At 37.0% G+C, this 25393-nt stretch overlaps 2 protein-coding genes across 2 annotated transcripts in view; both read left to right on the plus strand.

Annotated features, from left to right (window-relative positions):
• Window positions 1-17274: 17274 nt before the first annotated feature.
• GJE1 (gap junction protein epsilon 1) lies at window positions 17275-19057 on the plus strand (the record flags this gene model as incomplete). Its single annotated transcript, XM_079781601.1, has 3 exons — window positions 17275-17313; window positions 17969-18151; window positions 18662-19057. The coding sequence occupies 3 exons, from the start codon at window positions 17275-17277 to the stop codon at window positions 19055-19057; spliced, it is 618 nt and encodes a 205-aa protein (XP_079637727.1).
• Window positions 19058-24985: 5928 nt separating this feature from the next.
• The window catches only part of VTA1 (vesicle trafficking 1), a 52380-nt gene continuing 51972 nt past the window's right edge, over window positions 24986-25393 (plus strand). Inside the window, exon 1 of the mRNA XM_079780245.1 lies at window positions 24986-25132. Coding sequence (XP_079636371.1) covers window positions 25021-25132 — 112 coding nt within the window. The 5' untranslated portion in view covers window positions 24986-25020. The remainder of the gene's footprint in view (window positions 25133-25393) is intronic.

The following is a 25393-nucleotide window of genomic DNA, read 5'->3' on the forward strand; positions in this document are numbered from 1 at the left end:
ACTCATACAACAAAATATTAACTTTTGAGGGGACCCACATTTTGTATGATTCCATATCCTATATAATAAAAGGCTAATATGCAAATTGACCAAACGGCAGAACGACTGGTTGCTATGACGCACACTGACCACCAGGAGGCAGACGTTCAATGCAGGAGCTGCCCCAGGTGGTCAGTGCGTTCCCACAGCGGGGAGAACCGCTCTGTCAGAAGCCAGGCTCACGGCTGGCGAGTACAGTGGCGGTGGTGGGAGCCTCTCCTGCCTCCGCGGCAGCACTAAGGATGTCCAACTGATGGCTTAGGCCTACTCTCTGTGGGCTCCCAGACTGCAAGAGGGCGCAAGCCAGGCTGAGGGACCCCCCTCCCGAGTGCACAAATTTTGTGCACCAGGCCTCTAGAATGTATATGAAATGTAATGCATGAAATTTATACAATATGTCTAGAATGAGCAAACCTATAGAAACAGAAAATAATTTAGTATTTTCCTGACTGGGAAGTTGGGGAAAAATGGGAAGAAATTTGGAAAATTGCTAATGGGTATAGGTTTGGTTTTGAGAGCAGTAACAATTTTTAAATTTATTGTAGTGATGGTTACACAACTATGAATATATTATAAAGCATTTAATTGTATTTGTTAATTAAATGCTTTATAATATATTCATAGTTAAATGTGTTAGTGGTATGGTATATTAATTATATATTAATAAGGGTGTAAGAGAAAAGAAGAAAGAAGAGGAGGAGGAGGAAGAAGAGGGTCATCAACTTATCATATTTACTGCCTCCTCCATTATAGAAAATTTATGAAGCCATTAAATTATGGAAGTTTCTAAATAAGGGATGTAATTCACATCATTCTCCTTGCCAGCTTGGTTTCAAGAATAAATACAAATAAGTCACACACAATTGTTGACCATGTGTGGACAGGAATTACAGTAAATTTATCTTAGACTAGAGGCCCAGTGCATGAAATTCTTGCACAGGTAGGGTCCCTAGGCCTGGCTGGTGATCAGGGCTGATCTGTGGGGCAATCACACCTGCCTTGGCTGGCCAGGTTCCACCCACTCACCAGCCCTACCCCTCCTCTGCCGCCACCACCAGTCGCCTCCCTCTGCGGGGCAACCAGCAGGGCAATCAGGGGGGCCCCACTCGCAACCACCTTGGCTGGCCTGGGGCCTGCAGGCTGGGGGAAGCTCCTACATTGAGCATCTTCCCCCTGGTGGTCAGTGCATGTCATAGCAACCGGTTGTTTCGTAGGTCATTCTGATGTTTGGTCGATTGGCATATTAGGCTTTTATTATATAGGATAATCCCACTGAGAACTTGGTTAACTCTTTTAGAAGACCCCTCCCAAAGGGAAACTATTTCAAATGAACCCTATAAAATGATAAAAGATATGTAGCTACGCCCACAAATATTTGACTTCACTAATGTGCGGCTTTTGGTTTACTCACTGTACACAACAAAACCTGGTATCTGGGAAAAGGTCATTTCTGTTGGGAAGGGGCAATATATGCAACAGTCATAATTTCTGAGATGTTAATAAAAACCAAAAAAATTAAATACTTTTCTTAGTAAGAAAAAATTTGCTTTGGTTATATAATATTGCAATTTCTATGATTTTTCCAATTGTTAAAATTACTTATAAAAAAACTAATTAGACCTTCACTTATGCAGCAGTCTCTTAACCATTGTCCTTTAAAGGGAAGCTTATTTAAAATAGTATTATCTATCCATTAGTTTCAATTAAGATTCAAAAAATGTGAAATGAATTACCTTATGCAAATTAGAACATAGAATTGGAATGACATTGGGTTTTATTAGCAAAAAATTAAACATTGAAAACCTTAGGATACCATAAATGTCAATGATAATTTAATTCGTGTAGAAACATGCATTAGTCTGTTCTTAGAAAATTCCTCTGAATTCCCATTTAAAATTCAGCTCTTTCTCTCTTAGTGGGATATCTCTCAAAGAACTTGCTCAGAAGCCACCAAGGCAATACCTAATACAAAAGCATGTTATTTGTGTTGCTAGATTGACAAAGTAAGCAAATACTTCAATCCTTTCTAGTTAAATAGTATTTTCTTATTCAGAAAGGTCCATTTAATTGCCACAATACATCTGATTTTCATTCTGAATGTTGTGGAGCCAAAAATCAAAAGAAATTTTCCAACTTGAAACCCTTGGCCTAATAATCTGCTAGGTATTTCTCAAAGGTAAACAGGATTATAATTTTTGTGTTAGTAGCTCCTAAGAATCTCATTTGAATTTTATATTTGTGTTTAATGGAATCACCACAATGTGATCAATTATTTCCCCCTCTTGCAACATATGACTGGAAGGCAGTTCGTCTGTAGGCAAACAACTAGGCTTAGTTTTCAGTGGAAGAAGGTTCTTTATTATATATATTTTCTAATATTATGAAGTAAACAAGAAAGACAACACTATCTTCAAATCCAGTATAAAGTAGGAATTGAATAAATCTCTAAAATAATTTGATGTGGCATCAGCATGCCTCAAATGGAAGACAATATGATCAGCCTGTCTTTACCCCTAACATCCTTATTACTAAACTACAATAATAAATAAATCTTTGACAGTAGGTGACAGTTCAGTATTTTATGTCTCATTAGTGCCACCTACTGAGTGCTGGTCACATTTCAGAAGGCAACTTGCTATGCACACCCAAAAAGAACTAAGTGGAACTAACAAAAGGTTGGCAATAGAATGATTATACTTCCAGCATTTTCTTTTCATCTAAGCTATTTGAGAATAGGTTCAGTAGCCAGAGCAATGAATGTCAGGAAAGAATTAGCTTTACATTTCATTTATATAAGTATGATACTTAATTTGATTAAAGGAGGCTTTAGCTTGAATAAAGCAAATATTAAGCCATACCTGACTTAACTATATTACAGATTTATAATAACAACTATATAAAATAATGCATGTGAAAAATATTTGGTAACCACAAAGAATTTAAAAATGTAAAATATTCTATATGATGTAACCCATAATGAAGTAACATTTTCAGTTTATTTAATTTTTTCCAAATGCTACAACTGAATTTTTTATCCAAGCTAGGCTGCTACTTTAGGGTCAATTGATCTAAGCATTTGGAAAAGCTGAAGTATGTCATTTCGCCGGCCTGGTCACCGCATTTGGTGGTTTAGAACCGCTTTTTTGGTAAATTTTCATTTCTGACAAAAATAAAGGAGTTATTTTTATAGCTTAAAGTCACTTATTTTTCAGTTGTAAAGATGCATTGACTCATACACACCGAACATGACCTATGAAAAGCTAGTAATTCAAACTTCTGATTTTGGTGAAATTATTGAAGAGACATGAAGTACATGAAGAACTTAATGTGGTTAAGTATCAAGGTCACTGATATTCAACTGTTGGTGAGTTTTATAAAACAGAATGATTCTATATAAGAAAAGTTCTTCTCACAAACTTTAGCTCTTTCACTACCTTTATGTAGACCTTGTCTGAAGTAATCTACACTAATAAAAGAGAAAGATGCATATTGACCATCACTCCGCTATGCTACCAGCCAATAGGAGTGAGTATGCAAATTACCCAACAAAGATGCCACACCCATAGCGACCAGGCGACTGGCACCCAGCAGCCCCAAGGCCCACCATCGTGGTTCTGGGGCTGCTGTGGGGGTTGGGGGACAATGGAAACACAAACCCACAAGAAACCTGTGGAAAGGGAGATAAACTATCATAACTTTATCTCCCTTTCCACAAGATGAGAAAACTGACCCTGGTTTATTTAGTGATGTGGCCCACACCTTTCTACAAGCATAGGGCATGTTATGACCACTCCCAGGAAGGTCTGGTCAGAATACTGTCTACAGGGAATAATGCTACTGTGGCAAATCATCTAAGAGAGGAAACAAGCTTTTGTTGGGTTTATTCTGAAGGTCAGAGAACATGCCACCCCAACATATGCTGTGTTGTTATATTGATGATCATGAGCTGCAGATGCTTGAAAAACAGCAAATGCATGCAGAGGCTTTCACTGAAGTCTCCTGATCTGCCTAAAATCGGACCCCCCTAAAGGAGCTTAAATGTCATAGGTCCCTTTGAAGGGAGAAGTGTCATCAGGCAGAGAAGACTGACTCCTGTCATAGGACAGACGAGTAGAAGTTGACATCACACCCAAACTTTGTTACAAACTATTTCCCCCTACCCCCATTCATCTTTCCTAAATATCATTTACTCTCCTCTAAGAGGCCTACATCTCCCGTCCCCTTTCCCTAGGAAGAAGGTATTTAAATCTGCATTCTAAGCCACCTCAGGGAGTTACTCATTTTTCCCTGGGATCTCCCACATATACACGCAGTACACATGTTAATGAACTTTTGTTTTTCTCTTGGTGATCTGTCTTTCATTACAAGGGCCTCCACTAAGAACTCAGAAAGGTAGAGGAAAACTATTTTTCCTTCTCCATAATTCTATCTCAGGAAATCAAATCCCCAGCTGAACAATGAGGTTGGCTCAAGTACCAAGCAGTCCCGGCTGACGGGAGGGAAGCTTCTAGGAGAAATCAATGATATTGGCATCAAAGTGGGACAGAGGGCACACGCATGGTTGCTAGTCAACATTTGGTAAATTCGATAGAAATGTTCAAAGTACATCCAAGAGTCTTCTACTAGGAATCGCATCTGCTGAAATAAAGCACAAGCACATAAGCCCTGTTCAGAACCCAGGATGCTACTGCAGGCTCCCCTTCCACGATAGGAAAACCTGGGAACAACCTGCATTTTTAGGACAAGGTGGCATCTATACTAATAAAAGGGTAATATGCTAATTAGACTGAACATCTTCCAGACGACCTTCTAGATGTCCTTCCGGACGTCCTTCCCAACAAAGCCATGTTGGCAGGGACAAGGCAGAGGAGGTTAGAGGCGATCAGGCAGGCAGGGGAGAGCAGTTAGGGGGATCAGGCTGGCCGTCAGGTGAGCGGTTAGGAGCCAGAGGTCCTGAGGGGTCCCAGATTGGAGAGAGTGCAGGCCGAGCTGAGGGGACCCCCTTCCCATGCATGAATTTCATGCACCGGGCCTCTAGTATAATAATAATGAATAATAAAATAACATAACATTATAATTAAGAATAAACTAAAAATAAAATAATTCCATATATCTGATTAAAGACATTCATCACTCTCATTTTTTTCCTGCCATATTCCTAATGCAGATAGAACACTGAGGAATCAAACAATGCTCACATTGCATATTTTCTTATCTGTAGTCTCCAACTGTATAACAAGCAGCTTACCAATTTGGAAACATCTAAATACCTGTAAACATTTAAATATTTATCATTTTTGATTGGATTTTCAATTTTGCCCAAATGTTTCCTTTCCACATAAAGATTTTGATATATTGTAAATAAAAGCCTAGCCAAAATATCAAAGTCAATTACATTGTGCACATGCAAGTATATTAATGTTTAACAGACATTTTCCTTTTCCCAGTTCCCTTCTACTTTCAAATTTTCCTGGCTGCCCTTCCAAATCCCCCAAAGGTTTCTCAGCATATAGAGGCCAATTATGAAATAGGAAAAGCTCCACTCAAAGCTGATATATGCTGTTACAAAGTGCTCTGGAGAGGTTAAAAGACTGATAGGAATTTGGTCCACTGAATATAACCTGCAGCTATATTGCCAGAGAAAACAAGAATTTGAATGAGTCTAGGTTAAAAAATAAATTACCTTATTGCCTTGAAGGCAGTCTCCACAGGTCACGGCTAAAGCCTTTTACTTTGGTGTTGTATGGAGAATCATCTCTATTGCCTCCCACCCCACACCCCAGATAACTAGGTGGTTTTGACATTTTTGTGGTCAGTGATCTGATAATTTTTTACAAACTGTCTTTCAGAAAATGGAAAGTGTTCTCATTAGTTGAATGGGGATAATTGATCATGCTAACAAATGTCTTTCTCAAAATTCATCATAATCTTAAGTCAAGGTCAGGGTATTAATAAGACTATTACCTTCCTCATATTTATTGTCTCTCACTGGGTTCATATGTACATATGTGTCTAGCTAATGTCAACAGCAGATAAAAATGCATCACAGTTTAAGAAATGTAGTTGTGCTAATATTTATTTAAGAGGTACTGGCCTGATAATGATCATCAGTAAAAATTTTAGTCAAAGAATGCATTGTGTCTAGAAATATGTTACATTTCCATATCAAAAATCTCAATTCAATGAAAAACAACAGACTAGTCCTGAAACTAAGGGTGGCAGCATAGAACATAAGAATTGTAAAGGTCAGTACTAATTACTGATTGGCCTGTATATGTCAAATATCCAACTAAATAGTTTACATTCATTATCTCATGTCATATTTTTACCAACACTATGAACTCCATATTATTATCCCTATTTTATAAAGGATAAAACTAAATCTAGAGAGGTAAAGCAATATATCCAAGGTCACCCAGCTAGACAGTGACAAAAAAGAGAACTAAAGTCTAGTGAATCTCCATTCGCTAATCCTTGCATATGCAAGGTTTAAGACTTCCTGTTGTTGTTTTTTAATATATAAGTGAAATCTATGGTATTTGTCTTTCTCTGGATGATTTATTTCACTTAGCATAATACTATCTAGGTAAATCCATGCTATCACAAAAGGTAAGATTTCCTTTTTTTATGGCCAAGTAGTATTCCATTGTATAATGTACCACACCTTTTTTATCCATTCCTCTAAAAAAAAAAAAAAAAAAAAGAGTTCCTTTTTTCTAATTCACGTTGAGTCAGTCTGTTCACTAAGCTGTGTCCCTGTGGGACTGCTCGCTCAAATGGAGTGAGTTTTTCCAATTTATACAAAGACCTCAAGTGGCCTAGTATTAAGCCCTGCGTGTTGCCAAATGTTCTAAAAATTCAGACAGAAAAGTTTGCTATTAGCTCAGTTTATTAGGAGTGGGATCATAGACATAAAAAATTAAATTTAGTCTGAACAACAAATAGAATTTTAATGGGGAATATTAAGAGTACAGTATGTGGGTGGGTTGGGGAGTGGGTAAAGTAGGGTCTTTTGGAAAATTCAAAGGATCCATTTGTTGAAAAAAAAATAAGGCACATTTAAGGTATATAAGATAGTCAAAAGTGGCTGAAGCATAGATTTTTCTAGAAAGATCCAAGATCCCATGGAAAAAAGACAACTTGTGGAATACTCAAAATGCTAAATTAAGGTGTGTAGTCTATGGTTAGTAAGATTTGGAGAGCAATAGAGAATTTTGGAGGGAAATAATAAAGCCAAATATAAGATGATTATATATTGGGTGCAAAACTTTTTGTGCAGGTAATATGGCAATAAGAAGACAATTGAAAAATTATTATACCAGACCTGAACCACACTAGTATAGAAGTAGTGGAAGTGAAGAGGAGGGATAATCTATACTAAAAATGCAGTTTTGTTCTGTCTTCCTGTGAGCATTACTTTTTGTGTTTTTTAAAACTTAATAGCTCTAATATATGTCCATGTAGGTATCAAGTTAAAACACTAAGATCTTTTGGAATTTGACATAGGGATAATGGTCATGAAAATTTATTTAAAGGTCTTGAATTGTGATTTAGTAGAATTATTAAATCAAAGAAGGAACTTTAATATCCAATATCCTCTTCCTTCATTTTTTTAATCCTCACCTGAGGATATTTTTTTTTATTGATTTTAGAGAGAGGATGGGAGAGTGAGAGAGAAACACTGATCTGTTGCTTCCTGTACACACCTCAACCGGCGATCAAACCCACAATCTGGGTATGTGCCCTGACTGTGACTTGAACCCACCACCTTTCGTTATACAGGACAACACTCCAACCAACTGAGCCATATGGTCCAAGGCTGCATCCTTGTAACCCCACAGAAAGATATACCTACTCAAACACATATACCCACACCTACACAAAAACATACCTTCAACCTACAATTATTGTAGGTAGCTGGACATAGAATACTTGGCTCTAAGGGGATGTTTGAGTTATTAAAATCTTCTGTGGACACAGATAAATGTCTTCAAACAGTTCAATTTTTAGAGCCATTTATGGACTCACCCTTAAACCATACTTCCACTAACAGTCTTGAAACCCTGGTAGGTTTTGAGTAGATACTGAAAGCCTAATGCTCTTGCGTTCTGACCTATCAGGAATCAGTGGAAGGTCTCTATATCATATCTGTGATATCAGTTGATTCTAAATTACTCCATCTACCAACTCAAGGGAATTCATTTCAGCAGGGTTTTGCTATTTCTCAAGATCTGTATCATCTGACGATTGATTAGCAATTTTCAGCCATATATTATTTAGACATTTTTAAATTTTTTATCCATGAAGTTTCCATTCATAAGTCAGTGTTAAATAATTTTAACAGACCTATGGCATAAAATCACCCTTCAGATTATTATTACTGTAAATTTTATCCACTGTTATCCAAATAACCCCATAATCACTACCTTTGTTGTTAGCACAATTGCTTTTAACAAATTATTAACTTCTAATATCATGATTAATAGTATTAGAAACCTACCACCTCACCCAAAATAAGTTAGGAAGTCCTATATACATTTTTATAAACTTTTAGCACATAAATTCACCTTAAATATTTGTATCTCAATAACATAAATGCTGGGATTGCTTTCCATTCATTGTAGTGTACAAGAATGCTCGTGATGATAAGGTCACTAAAGGTCACTAGACATTCACAAGACCTTTCATTATACCTTGAAAACTATATACCTTTAACATATAAAGCTGAAAAAGTAATTTCATCTGAAACTATTAGAGAATATGTGACAGTTTTAGTTCATATGACTCATAAAACTCAAATAATTATAGTCAGTAGAATATTAATATAATCATCTCACATATGGTTTCATATTTCACCAGCTCTAGTACATTTGCATTCCAAGATCTATATTAACATTTTAAAGATAAATTAGCACATCTTAATACTTAATAAGTAGAAATTCATAGAAAAATGGACATTAAATTTTCCTTGTAAAAGGGAGCAAAGGTGGTTTTATATTGGGTGTTCATAACAGGGGAATACATTAATCAGCTTTCAAAAGCTAAATTTGTCTCAAGCTCATTACTATTCAAAGCAATGAATTTTCCCTGGTAACATGTCACAAAGGGAATAAGGAACGGAAGTTCTAATGATAGCCCAACAATTTAGCACAGAGTTTTAATTCAGTAATCTGGAGTTCATCACATATAAGACTAATTACATACACTAAAGTTTGATTCTACAAGCATTTCATAAGTCAAATGAATGCTCTGTATATTATAATACAAAATATGATTCAACATATACTGAAATTAAGAAACATAGAGTATATTGCTGTGCCAAACATAAATAATCATTAATTTTCCCCACACTAAGGCATGCAACAAAAACATTAATACTTTCTCATTATGTCCAACACTGAAAAATTATAACAAATTGATGGCTTACAGAACTTACATTGATGAAAATTGGGGTGAAGTCAGGAATAAGCACTGACAAAGGAACAGTATTAAGCCTGAGCTTCTGAGTTTGACTCTATAGCAAATAATTTCACAGAAACCATTGACGGTCAATGTTTGGTACTTACAGTTGCAGGTACTGTGTTAAATACTTAAAATAACCCATCTCATTTAATCCTAATAGCAACCCTATGGGGTGGGTATTATTATTTTTGTTACAGATGGGAAATTTAAGTCCAGAAACTAAAAACAGAAATGCATCCAATTTCACACAACTGATAACTTAATAACAGAAATTGAAAGGAAAGTTGTCAGATGTCTTCATTGTAAGAACTAAATGATCTACACAGTCTGACTTATTACTGATCACATACTACTTGATGCTTGAACAGAACTCTGTTAACATCTTAATTTTAAGTATAAAGTCAGATCTACTTCATAATATTACAAATATTACAAAATTGATATTACATTTATTCAGGGGTCATACAATCTTAACTCTTCAGAATTGTTGAGAAACATGAAACCAGTTTGAAAGGATGTTTGTTCTGGTAGATATGAAGAGGATTGGATGTTCTTTTCTGCTTTCTGCTTTAAACAACTATAAAACTGAATCCAAAAAAGTAACAATCATTCTAAAATATAAGACCACTATTAGAAGAGTTGTGAAATTACTTACAGATTGTAGAATTCTGTCTATTCCTTTTGGAGCAATAGAAGACAAGCAGGACTGTAATCACTGAGAAGAGGAAAGCAGACCATGCCAGTCCTGATTGCATTGAGTTTATGACCTACAGGCAGCTTTCAGGAAGGCCAGCTTTAAGAGGCCACACACTGCTCAGGTAGTGGAAACCCTAACTGAAGCACCAGAGATCAGTGTTTAAGGAGGCAAAGATGGATAGAATTGGAAGGGCGGAGTACTACAGAAGTGGGAGCCAAACAGAGAGAACTCCAGAAGTCTGCAGGAATCCACTTGAGGCTCTGGCCATGTACTGACCAGCTCATACCTGAGAAAAAGATCCCATTGCCTGAGAAAGAAACACCCATAAAGATATGAAATATAAGCTGGGCTGAGAATAGTTCTGCCTACACAGCCAGAGTGGGAAGACCTTGCCATGCAATGTTCATCCTTCAGAATACTCAGTAGCACATTACTTTAGTTGTGAGCCTAAATTTGCCCTGTACCACAAGCTAATCTAAACCTATCTGAGCCATGCTTAAATCAAGCCTCAGAGGTATCCTACTGATTCCAGTAACCTATCTGCATGCCAGAGCAAATTTTGACACTATTAAAAGGAAGACATAAAATACAGTAACCAACAAAATGTCAGGCATTCAGTTAAAAATTACCAGGTTAAAAAAACACACATAGAGGAATATAAAACCCATAATGAAGAGAAAATAGTCATTATAAATGGACACAAAATAAGATAGAAATGATGGAACTAGGGTAGAGAAAAATATTAATATACTGATTTGAAAAATGGAAAATTAAAAAAAAAAGATAATCAAATTCAACATCTAGAAATGGGTTGGCTCTAGAAAGTCTGGCAAAATTTTCCTTATAAGGGAAGATAGTAAATATCTCAAGGTTATGGGCCATATGATCTCCATTGCAACTATTCAACTCTCCTTGTAGCACAAAAGCGACCATAGATAATATCTAGATGAATGCTGCAATAAATGATGTCTTACAAATTGTGTGTCTGATCAATGAGCAATAGTTCCCTGACTCTTGATCTAGAAGTTAATATGTCAGAAATAAAAAGTGCCCTAAATAGAGTTAACTTCCAATGAAGTTATCCTGTATAAGAAAAGATCAGTGGAAGTAGCATAATAACTATTCACAGTGAAGCACAATGATAAAAAAAAGCACTTATAGATAGGATCAGGTACATTTGGGACCACATCAAGCAGTCTAACATATATGTAATTAGAGTCCCAGAATAAAAAAAGAGGGGGGTGGCAGAAATAATATTTGAAAAAATAATGGCTGATATTCCCCCTAAAATTTGTTGAAAACAAATTCACAGATTCAGAAAGCTCAACAAATTCCAAGCAGATGAGAAAACTGAGGCTTGGAGTTGTTAGATTATTTTCCGGAGGCATTTTCATAATAAGCTATGATTCAATCTGTTTGATAATTTGAAGCCCAAGTTTTTACTTATTTGTTATACTTCCTCTCAAGCTTGATGGTATGAGTCTAGTCTTCACTACAAGAGGGAAAATCATGTTTATTGAGAAACCAGCTATATATCAGGTGCTGTGCTAGATGTTATCGCATATACTACCTTATTCAATTACAATATCTCTATTAGATAAGAATAATTTTCCCCGTTTTACAGGTGGGAAAGTTTAAAGTCACAGAGTTAACACAGAATGCTTAAAAAACAACCAGTAATGGTAGAAAAAGACAGGTAGAATAAACCTGAGGGCTTCTGGATTTACAGACTATCTTCTCCTGTAAAACTTGGCTATATGGCTAGAGTACTTGAAAAAGAAATAAGACATATGCATTCTATAAGTAGAAATCATGTAGTTTAGAAACATTTGAAATAGAAACCTACTGATAAAGGAGGAAATGAGGCCTTTGATTTTAGCATTAGTTCAAGCAATCACTGGCACAATACAAATTAAGAACAATAAATTTCAGAGCTAGTACACTAGCTCCCGGTATGGCTATAATACTTAGAAGTATAAAACCATAGAGTGGTGAAATTATTTACAGATTGTAGAATTCTGTCTATTCCTTTTGGAGCAATAGAAATGCAACCCAGTAGATTGTATCATTTACCTAAAATAGCATCATTGGTTATTGACCCTCTCTTCTAAGCAGTCCCCAATTTCATTCCAGAAAATATAAATTATTCATGCAGAAAGACAAACCCAATTTTGGCAGGTCAGAGATTTCAATGCGATGTGAATTGGTTCAGGACTGTGATGTATGAATTGAGGCAGCTTTCCAGATTGCCTTATCTCAGCTGTCCTTCTGTGAAACATACTATTTTGACTATCTAAATTGACCTCTATTCCATCCTATTCAACAGTCATTGGCTATTTCATTAAGAAGAAGGTAAAGTAACAAAATGCAAAATTCTGAAAATCAAAGGATGTTAAAAAGGATACTTATAGAGAGGTCATTTTCCCTTTTTTTTGCCACATGTAAAATAACCCAAAATAGTTTGTGACTGTACTCTAAAGGATTAAATATAAATGCTTTACTTTAAGCAAATTATCAAAAATATAAATGTCAACCATATGCATGCATAGTACATAGATTCAAGCACACATGCTGTTCTGTAAGCCCCATGAAGACAGGGGCTGCATTATTCTCATGCATTCCCAATACCTTGCATAGCAGCTGGGCAGCTGGTGGCTGTAGGTGCTCAATATTTATTGGGTGAATGAAAAAAAAATGAGTGAAAAAGCACAAACGTTTGGAAAAGCATAGATCTAAAGCAATACAGGTAACTAGATTTTAAAGTATTCATTAGAGAAGATCATAAATGACAATAATAAATAACATTTATAGATTGATTCTCATGTGTTAGCCATCATGGGTAGTGCTTTTCTATACTATTATTTCAGTCAATCCTGTCTTGGGTTCTGCATGAAATTAGAAGTCTATCCCCTTTCAGGATTAGACCAAACAAACCTTAAATGTTTTTAGTCTCAGAAATTTTAGGACCCCAAGAATATATATTCAAAGACTATATGTGACTTTCAGGGTTTAGAGTAGTAGTGGAAGATAGTGGTGATCAAGAAATGTCAGCAATGTCTGTGTGTGTGTGTGTGTGTGTGTGTGTGTGTGTGTGTGTGTGTGTGTTTGTTCATCATAGAAGTGGCAGATCTGAGCTTGCCTTTTTTCCTCTATCTGAAAGTAAAAGCTTTTAGCAAATTTGAGCAAGCAAGCTGATGTGGTTTCCTCAAATGTTAGTCTTTTATTCAGGAAATTGCTGGAGATGTAATGGACATTTTTTAAATTTTTAGGGCTGGTAAAACAGAAGTAATTTTAATGATTAAATTTTCTCAAAATACCCCCGGGTTTAGATCCACTAGTCCATACTGAACAGAAGTGCATGTCTTGGCATCTTAATAGTCTCTAAAGGAAGGGACACCCCCTCCCAAAAAGAGATAGATAGACATTGTAAAAAGACGTCAAATCTTTGTACTCGGATAAACACGAAGGTTCTTTACATTGGAGAAATAGTACTCTTCCTTGCTTAAGAAAGATGATTACTTTTTTAATTTTCTGTAATCTACACAAAAATGGAAATTAATAGAAAATAATAGATAGTTCACTCCTGGCTAGTGTTGCTCAGTGGTTGAACATTGACTTATGAACCAGGAGGTAATGGTTTGATTCCCAGTTGGGGCACATGCCCAGGTTGTGGGCTCAATCTGGGTAGGAGGTGTGCATGAGGCAGCTGATCAATGATTCTCTCTCATCATTGATATTTCTATCTCTCTCTCCCTCTCCCCTCCTCTCTGAAGTCAATAAAAATATATTTTAACAAAATAATAGATGGCTTAGGCTCTCATTAAAGATGGGAGGAATGTTCTCCCAAGTGCTTTAATAATTCTCATACAACAACCCAGTGAGGTAAAAACTACTGTCATCCCCCATTGGAGAAACAGACTGAGATGGTCAATATTTTTTTGAGATCCCAAATCAAGCCAAATGGTAAACCAGGGTTCAAACATAGTTTCTATGACTCCTGAGCCCATGTGTTCCTTTTCCTTCACACTGACTCCACATGAGAAAGAAGCATGTACTGAATTTATTTCTGTGAAGTCCTTCATGCTTCTCAAGAGATTCCCCTGGCACATAGGATATGTAGTTAGTTCTCTGTTTGGCCTTTCCTCTTCACATGAGATTTGGCCAGGAGCATGGGATAAGGGCAAAGCTCTGTAGCCCTCTCCAGATGCTATACACCCCAATAATCCCCTAAGCTCTTCACAGAAGTAAGAAAGTCTGAGCTTATTTCCCCCTGACTCCCCAGGTTTTTAGGGCTCCAGAAATCAACCTAACAATATTCTCATGTGCCCTATAGCCTACCAGTTAACAACAAGCAACTCGGTCACTATATGTTACTACCTGGTTTTGCCGCTTACTAATTGTAACTTTGAATATATTACTTAAACCCTCTAAACTTTGTTTGCAAAATAGACCTGTAAGAGTGTATGCTTCATGGAGTTGTAAAAATTCAGGGAGATAATTTGTTTAAAACACTAGTTAGCAATACAGGCCATTTAATCAGCACAATGCATTTACAGATTAGCTTGTTTTTATTTCTTTCCCCACCTGCTCTAGTGGAGTACAGTAGACTAGAGAGCAGCTCTCAGGGAATAGTACTGTGCCATATTCATGGAACACTCCCCTCCCTCCAGAGTAGGAAGAACTAGCAATATCGTCGCCGAAAGATTTCAGAATTGTTATGAACTAGTGACACCAGTGTGTCTCCTGCTCTTCCTCAATAGAGACATGTCTATTGAAGTCATCCTACCCCTCTGTCACCATCGTACATTGATCTAGTGTGGAAGATAACTTTTCCTTTTGTTTCATTAGACTCTGGATGACAAGGAGCCACATCTGAGTCATATCCAGATTTGAACGTGATACAAATCACAAAATCCTGGACTTCAACCCTAATGCTGTAATTAGATGAGAGTTTTGACATCCAGGGATGAGGGCGAAGACATGTGGAAGTGATATGAATATATGTGATCAGAGGGCACACTGTGGTGAAATATAAAATTAGCTACAATCCCTGAAGCAATGTGACTGTATAAAAGGCAGAAGCTAGTTCTTAAATCTGAGTTGGCGCTAACTTGCTTTGCCTAATGTAATAGCTGACATGAAGCAAGCAAAGGATTAAATAATGCGTGCACATTAGAGATTGCCCTCTTTTTCTGCTTTTAGACCCTGCAGCTGTTCACATGTAAAGAAGCTCAGGTTATTATCCTAATTAACAGCCCTACCAATTGCCATACATGTGAAGCCAGCTTCACTATTCATTGCTATCTTCTATGGTGAGTTTAATTTACATCTGGAAGGTAAAACTGGGCATGCGTCCTTTATTTCACAGCACTTTTCCCTTAGGAACAAGTTGTCCACAAGGGTCTTCGGTTCTGTTCTGCTCCTCTCATGCCTAAATCTTACAGAGTCAGGGGGCATTCCATGAAGCAAAGGAAGCCATGATATGGCACTGACCAGGCGTGCATGGCATCTAAGAATAACACTTTCCCAAAGAGACAAGACATGTCTCTCCTCCAACCTAATCTTTACGGTAATAAGAGTGTAGTCAGGTGATATCTGCCATATTCCTTTGTCTTGCAACTCAGTTGGATGATACTCTATAATGGTAAGACTGGTATCATTTACTGGGTCCTTCACAGTTACCAACAATGAAAATGATGCTGCATTTTTCTCTTGTACACATGCAACTATGGTTCAGGTTTATATTGTTTATCTCTGAAAGGACACAGGAAGACTGATGGTTTTTTACATGTCTGACACTGGTATATATTTGTCTAAACAAAAAAATTCATTACTGTACAATGGTAGAAGTCAAACAGAATTCCTCCCATGCAAATGTTTGTTGTGACTTTTGGGAACCCCTTTGAAGAAATCAACACATAGCAAACCTATAATTTTGTTTCTGAGAAGAGGACAAATACTCAAACTCTCTTATCCAACAGCTCTGAAAGATCATTATGTTGTTCTTTTTTATTTTTTCCTATCCAAGACAACATTGATTCGACAAGGCCACTGTCCCTTGCCCGTTGGTGACAGTTACATGTGTTATGCAGTCATTTTTCTACTAGTTGAAGAGAGCAATGAAGTTTTCTGTAGTCACAACTTTCGCAGAACACAAACAAAACAAAGATGAGAAAGGCAGGTGAAGAAAGCAGATTTGACCCACCACTGGCTGTATGACAGTCTGGGTAGATGGAAGATATTAAGCAGATATATCAATCCGAAGGCAATTACTTGTCTATCTTGGTACCTGCTGACCACCAGCACCCATAACAATGTCTAGCAAATGATGTATATCTGCTGAAAGACAAAAGAAGGGGAATTATTCATATAATTTGTGCTAGATCCTGGTCTCATCCTGGTTAGCAGTACCCTATCTTTTTTCCTAGAACAGAGCTCTAACTTTGGATTTTGCCATAAATATGGTAAGCATTCAGCCAAAAGGAAAATATAGCAATACATCAGTAATAGTTAATGAAGTAATAACTATCATAGCTTCCCAGAAATCAGGTCTATTCCATGGAAGAAAACAAAAAGGAATCAAGAATATTTCTTTGTACTTATTTGTTCAGACACATGTAAATGGAAGCCAAAATAATGATAATAATAGGTCATGATATATTTTTTAGAAAATTATAAGCCACAGTTCACTGATTTACATATGGGCAATTCTCAGGTAATTGAGAAGTATTGAATGCTTGGGGCCTTTGTGAGTCTGGCTTCCTGCTTTGCTGGCACTCCTGTCTGGCTGACTGTGCTGACAGTGTAAATCAAGGCATTATTAGATTGAGCACATGCCCTAGGCTTTTGTTTCTTTGTTTTGGGACAGAGATAGGAAATTTGCATGGGGCCCCAGAGATCTATGGGTGAAAAAAAAAACAAACAGAAAAAAGTAGGAGGGGAAAGAAATGCGCAGTGATAAGTGATTTCTGCTGTAAAAGTCATGACACAACATGAGTTTGACTCTTGCAGAAGCAAACTGGCAATGTGGGTCAAGAATTAACCTACAGGGATGCGAGGATAACATCTCCTGAGACATGTCTCTAAATTACATCAAAAACTTCTATGAAGGATGTGTAAGTATTATACAAATATTTTTAAAATGTATGAGTCCAGTCTGTGTATTTTAACATGATTCTTGTGAGCGTCGATGAATAATAAGTTCCTCTACATATATGGAGAGTAATATAAAGATTAACCATATACTTCAAAATATTATGAATTTTAAACTATAATTAGGATATTTGAGGAAGTACTTTTAGCTGTTGGTGTTTTAAAGTAGCCCACTCTCTTGCAATTCAATAAAGTAGTAGAAAATAGACTGTAATGAGAACTACATAAACATTATTTGGTTGTTAAGATAGTGTATGAGTTTATTATTGAATTTGTTATTTACTTTTCCAAAAGAGGTCCTAGATATTCTAACATTTTCTTGATTTTATTATAAAAGGATTACGGATATTAATTGAATTTTAAGCTTTTTAAGTATTTCCAAAATTATACATTTGATTAGTAACATGTCACTGTTGCCCTTCATATTTTCAGTGTGAAAAGGGGTGAAATCTCATAATACAGGATTTGCATTGGGCTTGATGATCTTTAAGGTTCTTTCTTGCCTCAAAACTTTATGAATCTTAAATTTTAAAAAATGTGGCAATGAAAATAAAACTTTAAAATGTCCTCCTCTAATGTTTGTTTTCAAAAGATTCTTTTCTCCTAAAACTATAATAGGTGAAGCCTCCAACTGTGATTGGTCAATTCCACACCCTTTTCTTTGGATCCATCCGAATGTTCTTTCTTGGGGTGTTAGGCTTTGCAGTCTACGGGAATGAGGCTTTGCACTTCAGCTGTGATCCAGACAGGAGGGAAATAAACCTCTTCTGTTACAATCAGTTCAGGCCAATCACTCCACAAGTAAGTTTTTCTTTGTGCCCATAAGCCTTACTCTATACCAGATAAAATTGTTTTCTTTTAAATATAAATTAATGCAATAATGAAATTAAAAATACCTTAATAGGTATAATTTACTAGAATTATTACTATTTTTAAACAGTTGTTTATTAATTTGAGTTGATTGACAGTTTCTTCCAACATTTTATTATCTACCAATGTTAAAATTATACTCCAGACCTGTAATTAGAAAATGGAAATTACATAGCTACTAAAATAAAATATTTCAACATTATTAGGTAATTGGTAGGTGATGATAGATAGTATAATATGACTACATTTTCACAATTTAACTTATTTATTAAAAGAGACATGTTCTTCATTACTACCTTCATTTATATTAATTTTATTGCTTATAAGACTTATGAAACTTGGAATTCTTAAGTTAGCCACTCTTGATAATCAATGAATTTTTAAAATGTATTTTGGCTATATGTTGATTGGTTTGACTAAGATATTTCTTACATGCTTTAGGTGTTTTGGGCATTACAACTAGTGATTGTCCTGGTTCCTGGTGCTACTTTCCATCTTTATGCTGCATTTAAAAACATCAGTCAAGAATGCATTCTTCAAAAGACCATCTACACTGTGGTTTATATCGTCTCTGTTTTAGTAAGAATCAGTCTAGAGGTGATGTCATTTTGGCTTCAGATTCACCTCTTTGGTTTCCAAGTCACGCCTCTCTACCTGTGTGATGCTGGATCTCTGGGGGGAAAGTTTACTATTATAAAATGCATGGTGCCAGATCACTTTGAGAAGACCATCTTTCTCATCGCAATGTACACATTTACTGTAATTACCATGGTATTATGTGTTGCTGAGGTTTTTGAGATCATATTTAGAAGACTATGCTTTCTAATTAAGCAGTGACCCAGAGGTTGATTAATTGCTATCATACCACAGTTATTTATCAATCATTGTAATTATTTTTACTTTATTCAGTGAGTACCTCAATATCAAACATAAATATTTATTCTTTCAATATACCTCAGTGTGTCCAAAATGTATGTTTAATATAAATATAATGCTAACTTCTAAGGCAGGAATTCTTGAACAAATATTTCAGTCTATTTTAATTTTGTCATGCATTAGAAAATATACATAGAACTAATGTTAACTTGTTTAACCTGTACTTTTACACAATGGAATACTATGCAGCTGTAAAGAAGATGGATCTATTGCCCTTTAGGACAGCTTGGAGGGATCTGGAGAGTATTATGCTAAGAGAAATAAGACAGTCAGAGAAAGACAAATATCACATGATCTCACTCATATGTGGAATCTAATGATCAAAATAAACTGATGAACAAAATAGATCCAGAGACATAGAAGTATGGAACAGTCTGTCAAATCTCAGAGGGCAGGTGGGGCGGGGAATGGGGGTGGAGAGAGATCAACCAGGAAACTTATAAGCATACTAGAGGCCTGGTGCATGAATTTGTGCACCAGTGGGGTCCCTCGGCCTGGCCTGTGGGATCAGGCCCAAACCTGCTCTCCAACATCCCCTGAGGAGTCCTGGATTGCAAGAGGGTGCAGGCCAGGCCGAAGGACCCCACCGATGCACGATCGGGGCCGGGGAGGAACACAGGAGGCTGGCCAGCCAGGGAGGGACTGCGGGAAGGCTCCAGGGCGTGTCCAGCCCATCTCACTCAGTCCCCATCGGCTGGACCCCAGCAGCAAGCTCACCTACTGGTCAGAGCATCTCCCCTGTGGTGATCAGTGCACATCATAGTGATAGGTCGACGGTCAACTTTCTGCCCCCTGGTGGTCAGTGCATGTCATAGCGAGCGGTTGAGCAGCCTTAGCATATCATTAGCATATTACACTTTGATTGGTTGAATGGCCAACCGGAAGGCCAGGCACTTAGCATATTAGGCTTTTGTTATATAGGATATGCATAGCCCATGGACACAGACAATAGTGCAGTGAAGACCTGGGGAGGGGGTGTAGAGTGGAGGGGATTAATGGGGAAAAAAGGGGAGACATTTGTAATACTTTCAACAATAAAGATACATTTAACAAATAGTACTTTTATAGAATTCTCTGACTTACAATATCTTAATAGATCACAATATTTTGTGGATAGAGAAACTTTTATTATCCCTTTTACACAGAGTGAAAAATTTTGGCTCAAGGAGGTTAATACATGGGCCCAAATTCATACAATCATACTGGAATCCAGATTTCCTAACTCTGAAGCTATCTCCCTTTCCACTGAGCTATGCAGTTTTAACTTAAGGATATAATTATATTTGCAGTCATGTAAAGTATAACTTATTTAAGCACAAAAGTTGTAAGTTAATTATTAAAAGAGTCATTCCATATTTGATCATTAACTTGAAGAAATGTGGCAATTACATTTTTAATATTATACTCTACTGTTTTTTTGAATTTTTAAACATTAAATGATATGGTAATATAGCCTCCAAATAAATAAAAATGGTATGAAAAATATTGTGCAAGGCTTTCTTGTTTCTTGTTGAAATAAATTAAAACCTCTGTGCTCATAGATATAACTATCGCTTCTATATTCAAGATTATTGAAATGGAAAATTATATTTATATTACATTAGACTTTCTAAATAGCCATGAAATTATTGCAAAGACAATTTTATATCAATTCAGTGCATTTCTTTCTATCTGTCTGCCTTACCAATAATCATCTTCATTTGGTGTAATTTAAAATCTTTATGTATGACTGCCTTCTACTGGTGCCTTATTAGAGAAATAAGTAGAGTCAGTCAATTACTGAGGTTTTCAATCTTTCCCTCAGTATTATTCAGCCTATGTTTGATGTCATGAATTTCTACATTTAGGATTTTTAAATTCTTGAGGCTTTCTCCACATGAGTACACAGGAGAAAAATCCTGCTTACCAACATTCAACAAATAGCTGCTGAGTATCATTTACCATTTACTGCACTGAGAGTTCATATACAACGATAACTAAGATTTAGTGCCTTTACGAGATCATATTCTAGTGGGAGGTTCAGTGGCATAACTAGAGGGGTAGCTGGTAGAAATAGCCCACTCTGAGGGAAGGAATATTTATTTACTGTCTTTGTCTAGAATCCCTAGCCCCTAGTGCTAATAAACAGCAACAATGTTTAGTCCATTTCATTCTTATTTTTAAATTCATTAAAGATAATGCACATTTTATTGCCTGCCCCAGGGTAGTCTGCTACCACCAATCCTCGCACACACACAAATGTCTTCATATTGAGTAATACTTTCCTGCACCTTTGGAAGGCTGGTAAGTTTTGATTGGATGCCAGAATGGGTGTTTGACTTTGTTGAATGCTGGAGATATTTTTGTCTTCCTTAAGTATACTTAAACTTTATTCTGAGGCACAGTTAAGTTAGTTGGAACCAGTTTATTCTTTGTGATTTTTTAAAGCTTTATTAGGTGGGACCAGTGTAGCCCTCACTGAAGGGCTAATGTTGCCCCATTACTAAAAATAAAGCCTTTCTGAGAGCTCTATCAGAGTCTCCTTTGGTGCTTCAGAAATATTATCCTTCCACCATTTTCAGGACTTGGAATAGCCAACACAATGTTGAAAAAGCAAAATAAAAGTAGATGACTCACACTACGTACTCTCAAGACTTACTATAAAGGTACAATAAGCCAAACAGTGTGGAGTTGGTATGGGATAGGTATATTGATTACAGTAAAACTAAAAGATTAGAATTAGTTCTACAAATATATAGTTGTGTGGTTTTGTTTTTGTTTTTAATTCACTAACATGATTCAATTATGCTGAAAAAAAACAAGATATGCATGTTGAAAAAAATAAACTGTAATTTTTACCTCCAGTCCTGTCCCAGCCATGGAAGTATAAATAGGCCTGGCCAAGTCATCAGGGTCTTCTCTTTCAGTCTTCTGCGGGAACTTTTAAGGAAAAAACTATCTCTAACTAATAGGATGTGAGTCTCATGGTACTGGAACCCAAATTTCTACAATATACAGTGTACCCCAAAGATACAGCAATGGATATACTAGTATATTTCCCTGATTACATTGATTGAGCCCTGTCATTTGTCACCAAAAGAGTTGTGACCACAATTGGAACATAAAGTTTTGCTGTGATATGATCACACACACACTGGAGTCTGGGGAGTAGTGCAAAACATTTACTTTTTTCTATCAAAACACCTGTCAGTTCAAGTATCTCTCCCTTTGCTTCTTCCTGTGGTTGCCATGAACCCCTATCTCTGCCCTCTCCTCACTGGCCAAGATTCTACCTCCATCCTGAAGGGTAATGTTAGATTTTTCAGCAAAGAAGAGTTGACGTTTTTCTTCATAGTAAAATATCATAGTGAATTCTTTGCTGTAAAATATCAAGAAGAAAACCCAACCTAATGTTGTTCATATTTACTTTGACTCATAGCATAATTTCAATGTATTATTAGGCTAACAGTTATCTATGTTACTTTCCCTACTCATATAAATTATCCTCTACTGATGGTAGTATGGTGCTTAGGGAAAAAAAGATCATGTGTTGGCAGATGGAGTAAAATCCAATTCTAACCATTTCAATTAATTGGACATTTTGCTCCTCTTCTCCTAGAATGTATGCAATTGAGAAAGGGACTTTGAGCAACCTCCATTCCTGAAGGGAGTGATTAGGAAAATAACACAAAGATGCAGCTTTCACCAGAAAGGAGGAGCAACACTTGGTTTTTGGACATATTATGAAATGGAGAAAAGACAAAACACAAGAATCTATTTTCGGTCTAGAGAGCCATTCAAATCAAGTAGTAGTGGCTAGATTCACAGGCTCTGAAACCAAAGTACCTGGATTTTAATGTTGAACACTCACACTTACTGGCTCTGCCCTAGTACAAGATACATACATTCTATGCCTTATTTTTCTCACCTGTGAAACAATGAAAATGATAATACTACCTTCCTCATAGGGTTGTGATAAAAATTAAGTGAGTTGATATAAAACTCCTAGAAACATGTATGATACAGAGATCTTCAATAAATGCTTACTAGTTATTATTACTTTGTTGTGGCAGAGGTGAGGTGAAACAAATCCTATTTGGTGGCCTTAATCTCAATAGCAGTAAGTACACTCTTTGACCACGGCAATCAGGGCAGAAGGTCTGGCTTGAAAAGAGTAGGGAAGGCTTGTAGAATCAGGTGTGTACTGGTGATTCCCTAGGGCATTTGTCCTCAACCCTAGATATCCCATTAAAATTCCTTGAAGACTTTTTCAAAATACTGATATTTAGGATCCAACCCAGAACAATGAAATCTGAATGCCTGGTGGTAGGACCTCGATATGAATCTGTAAGAAAACTTATGAGATGACCTTTAAGGACAACCACAGTTGAGAATCAAGAAGTAATACAAAGAGAATAAATGAGAAGTCATAAGTCAGAGAAAGACATTTATGGTTAACCCACTCTGCTTTGCTTCATTAATTTCTCTACCAATCCAGCAACTTCTGACTGGAAAGTCAGGATAGTGGGAGTAAGAGAAAGAAATCATAATGACTTTGTTTGTTTGGGCTGCTATAACAAAAGACCACAGTCTGCATAGCTTATAAACAACAAAAATGTATCACCTCCCAAAGGTCCCACATCCTAATACCATCACATTGGGCATTAAGTTTCAACATATGAATTTGGTGGTGATGGGCACAAATATTCAGTTCATAGCAAATACATCCTCAAGTGCTATGAAGCATGTTGCTGAGATTGGGGGCGGAATAAAGAACTCAGTTTCTTTCTGGGCGAAAAAAAAACGGACCCTTAATAAGATGGTGGACTCTGCAAAGAAGAATAGACAAAGGATGTGAAGTTGGGGTAATATAAGGACATATAGCAGCTTCTTCAGGGATTGGGGTCAGTTTAGTGTTGATTAGAGAAGAGTAGACAGAGGAAATTTTCAGAGCTTGAGATCTTGTTTCTTGGAAATGGTATGATTTCAATGAAAGGAGTTTTCAGATGAACTCTCAAAAGTGTGGACCACGATAAAATTAATAATGAAAGGTTATTCATGGAGGTAAATAAAGTGAAAGATGATAATATGGGACAGAGAGGAAAGAAAACAGAACTGAAGTCACTGATGGTAGAATAGAAGGGAAAGTTGATGCCTACACTGTTATGAGTCAGTAGCATTGAGTAAGACGTATACCAGGACACCTTCTCTGTACATTGACAAGTAATGAATATCCCAAGTACTTTGCAAATTGTTCATCGTTTTCCAAAAATAAATGATTTACAGGTTATTCATTCACTAAAGTATACACTATCCAATTCAGAAGGGAAAACTGTTGGTGACTTTACCAATGTGTCAATATGGAAGAACCTAATTTAAAAATTTAAACACAGCATCTCTCATCTTAACCGAGAATTGAATGTACAGTTTCTAAGATAAAAAAAAAAAAAAGCTTCTATGGACACTATTAAAACGATCTGAGGACTTGGAAGGGATAATTCCTGAATGATGCCAAGGGCAAGTCACGCCTTTATCCTTTTTTTTCCAATCAACAAACATTATTTTGCTTTTTCCCTTTCTATCCTTCCTTCTGCCATAAAAGGGGTGATGGGGCCTGGGACCACCACCACCACCACCAACGAAAGTTAAAACCTGACAAAAAATTCTCCCCCTTCCTACCAGGAGAGAGCGCTGGTGTCTCTCAGACTTCATCAGGAGCCCAGCACACTGAGTTTGTTCCCGTGGGAAATCCGTAGTTGACTGGCTGTTGCTTAGCAACGGGGGAGTGGGCGGGATTTGCCGTGCGCGCTCTTGCGCGTGACCTCCCGGCGGAAGCGGAAGTGCCGGCGGCGCGCGGGTAGGAAGTGGTAAGTCTCGGCGTAGAGATGGCTGCGCTGGCCCCGCTGCCTCCGCTCCCCCCACAGTTTAAGAGCATACAGCATCATCTGAGGACGGCCCAGGAGCATGACAAGCGGGATCCCGTGGTAGCCTATTACTGTGAGTTTTTCCGAGTCGCCGCGGCCTTCCTTCCCGCCCGGGGCCCACACACCTCTCTCTGGTCCTAGGGGCAGGCCCCGCCTCCTGGCTTTGGACTTGATTTCTCACCGGTGCCCCCCTCCTCCCTAGGGGTCCCGACCTTTGCTCTGCCCCCTTGCAGGTCCTGGAAAGGCAAAACTCCAAAAGCACCGTGGTATCCACCGCCTCTCCGGTTTTAGGCTTAAATCTCCCTAAACTGACTACATGGCCTCGTGAAGCCTG

This window comes from Cnephaeus nilssonii, assembly GCF_951640355.1.
Source record: "Cnephaeus nilssonii genome assembly, chromosome: 9".
Taxonomy (NCBI): Eukaryota; Metazoa; Chordata; class Mammalia; order Chiroptera; family Vespertilionidae; genus Cnephaeus; species Cnephaeus nilssonii.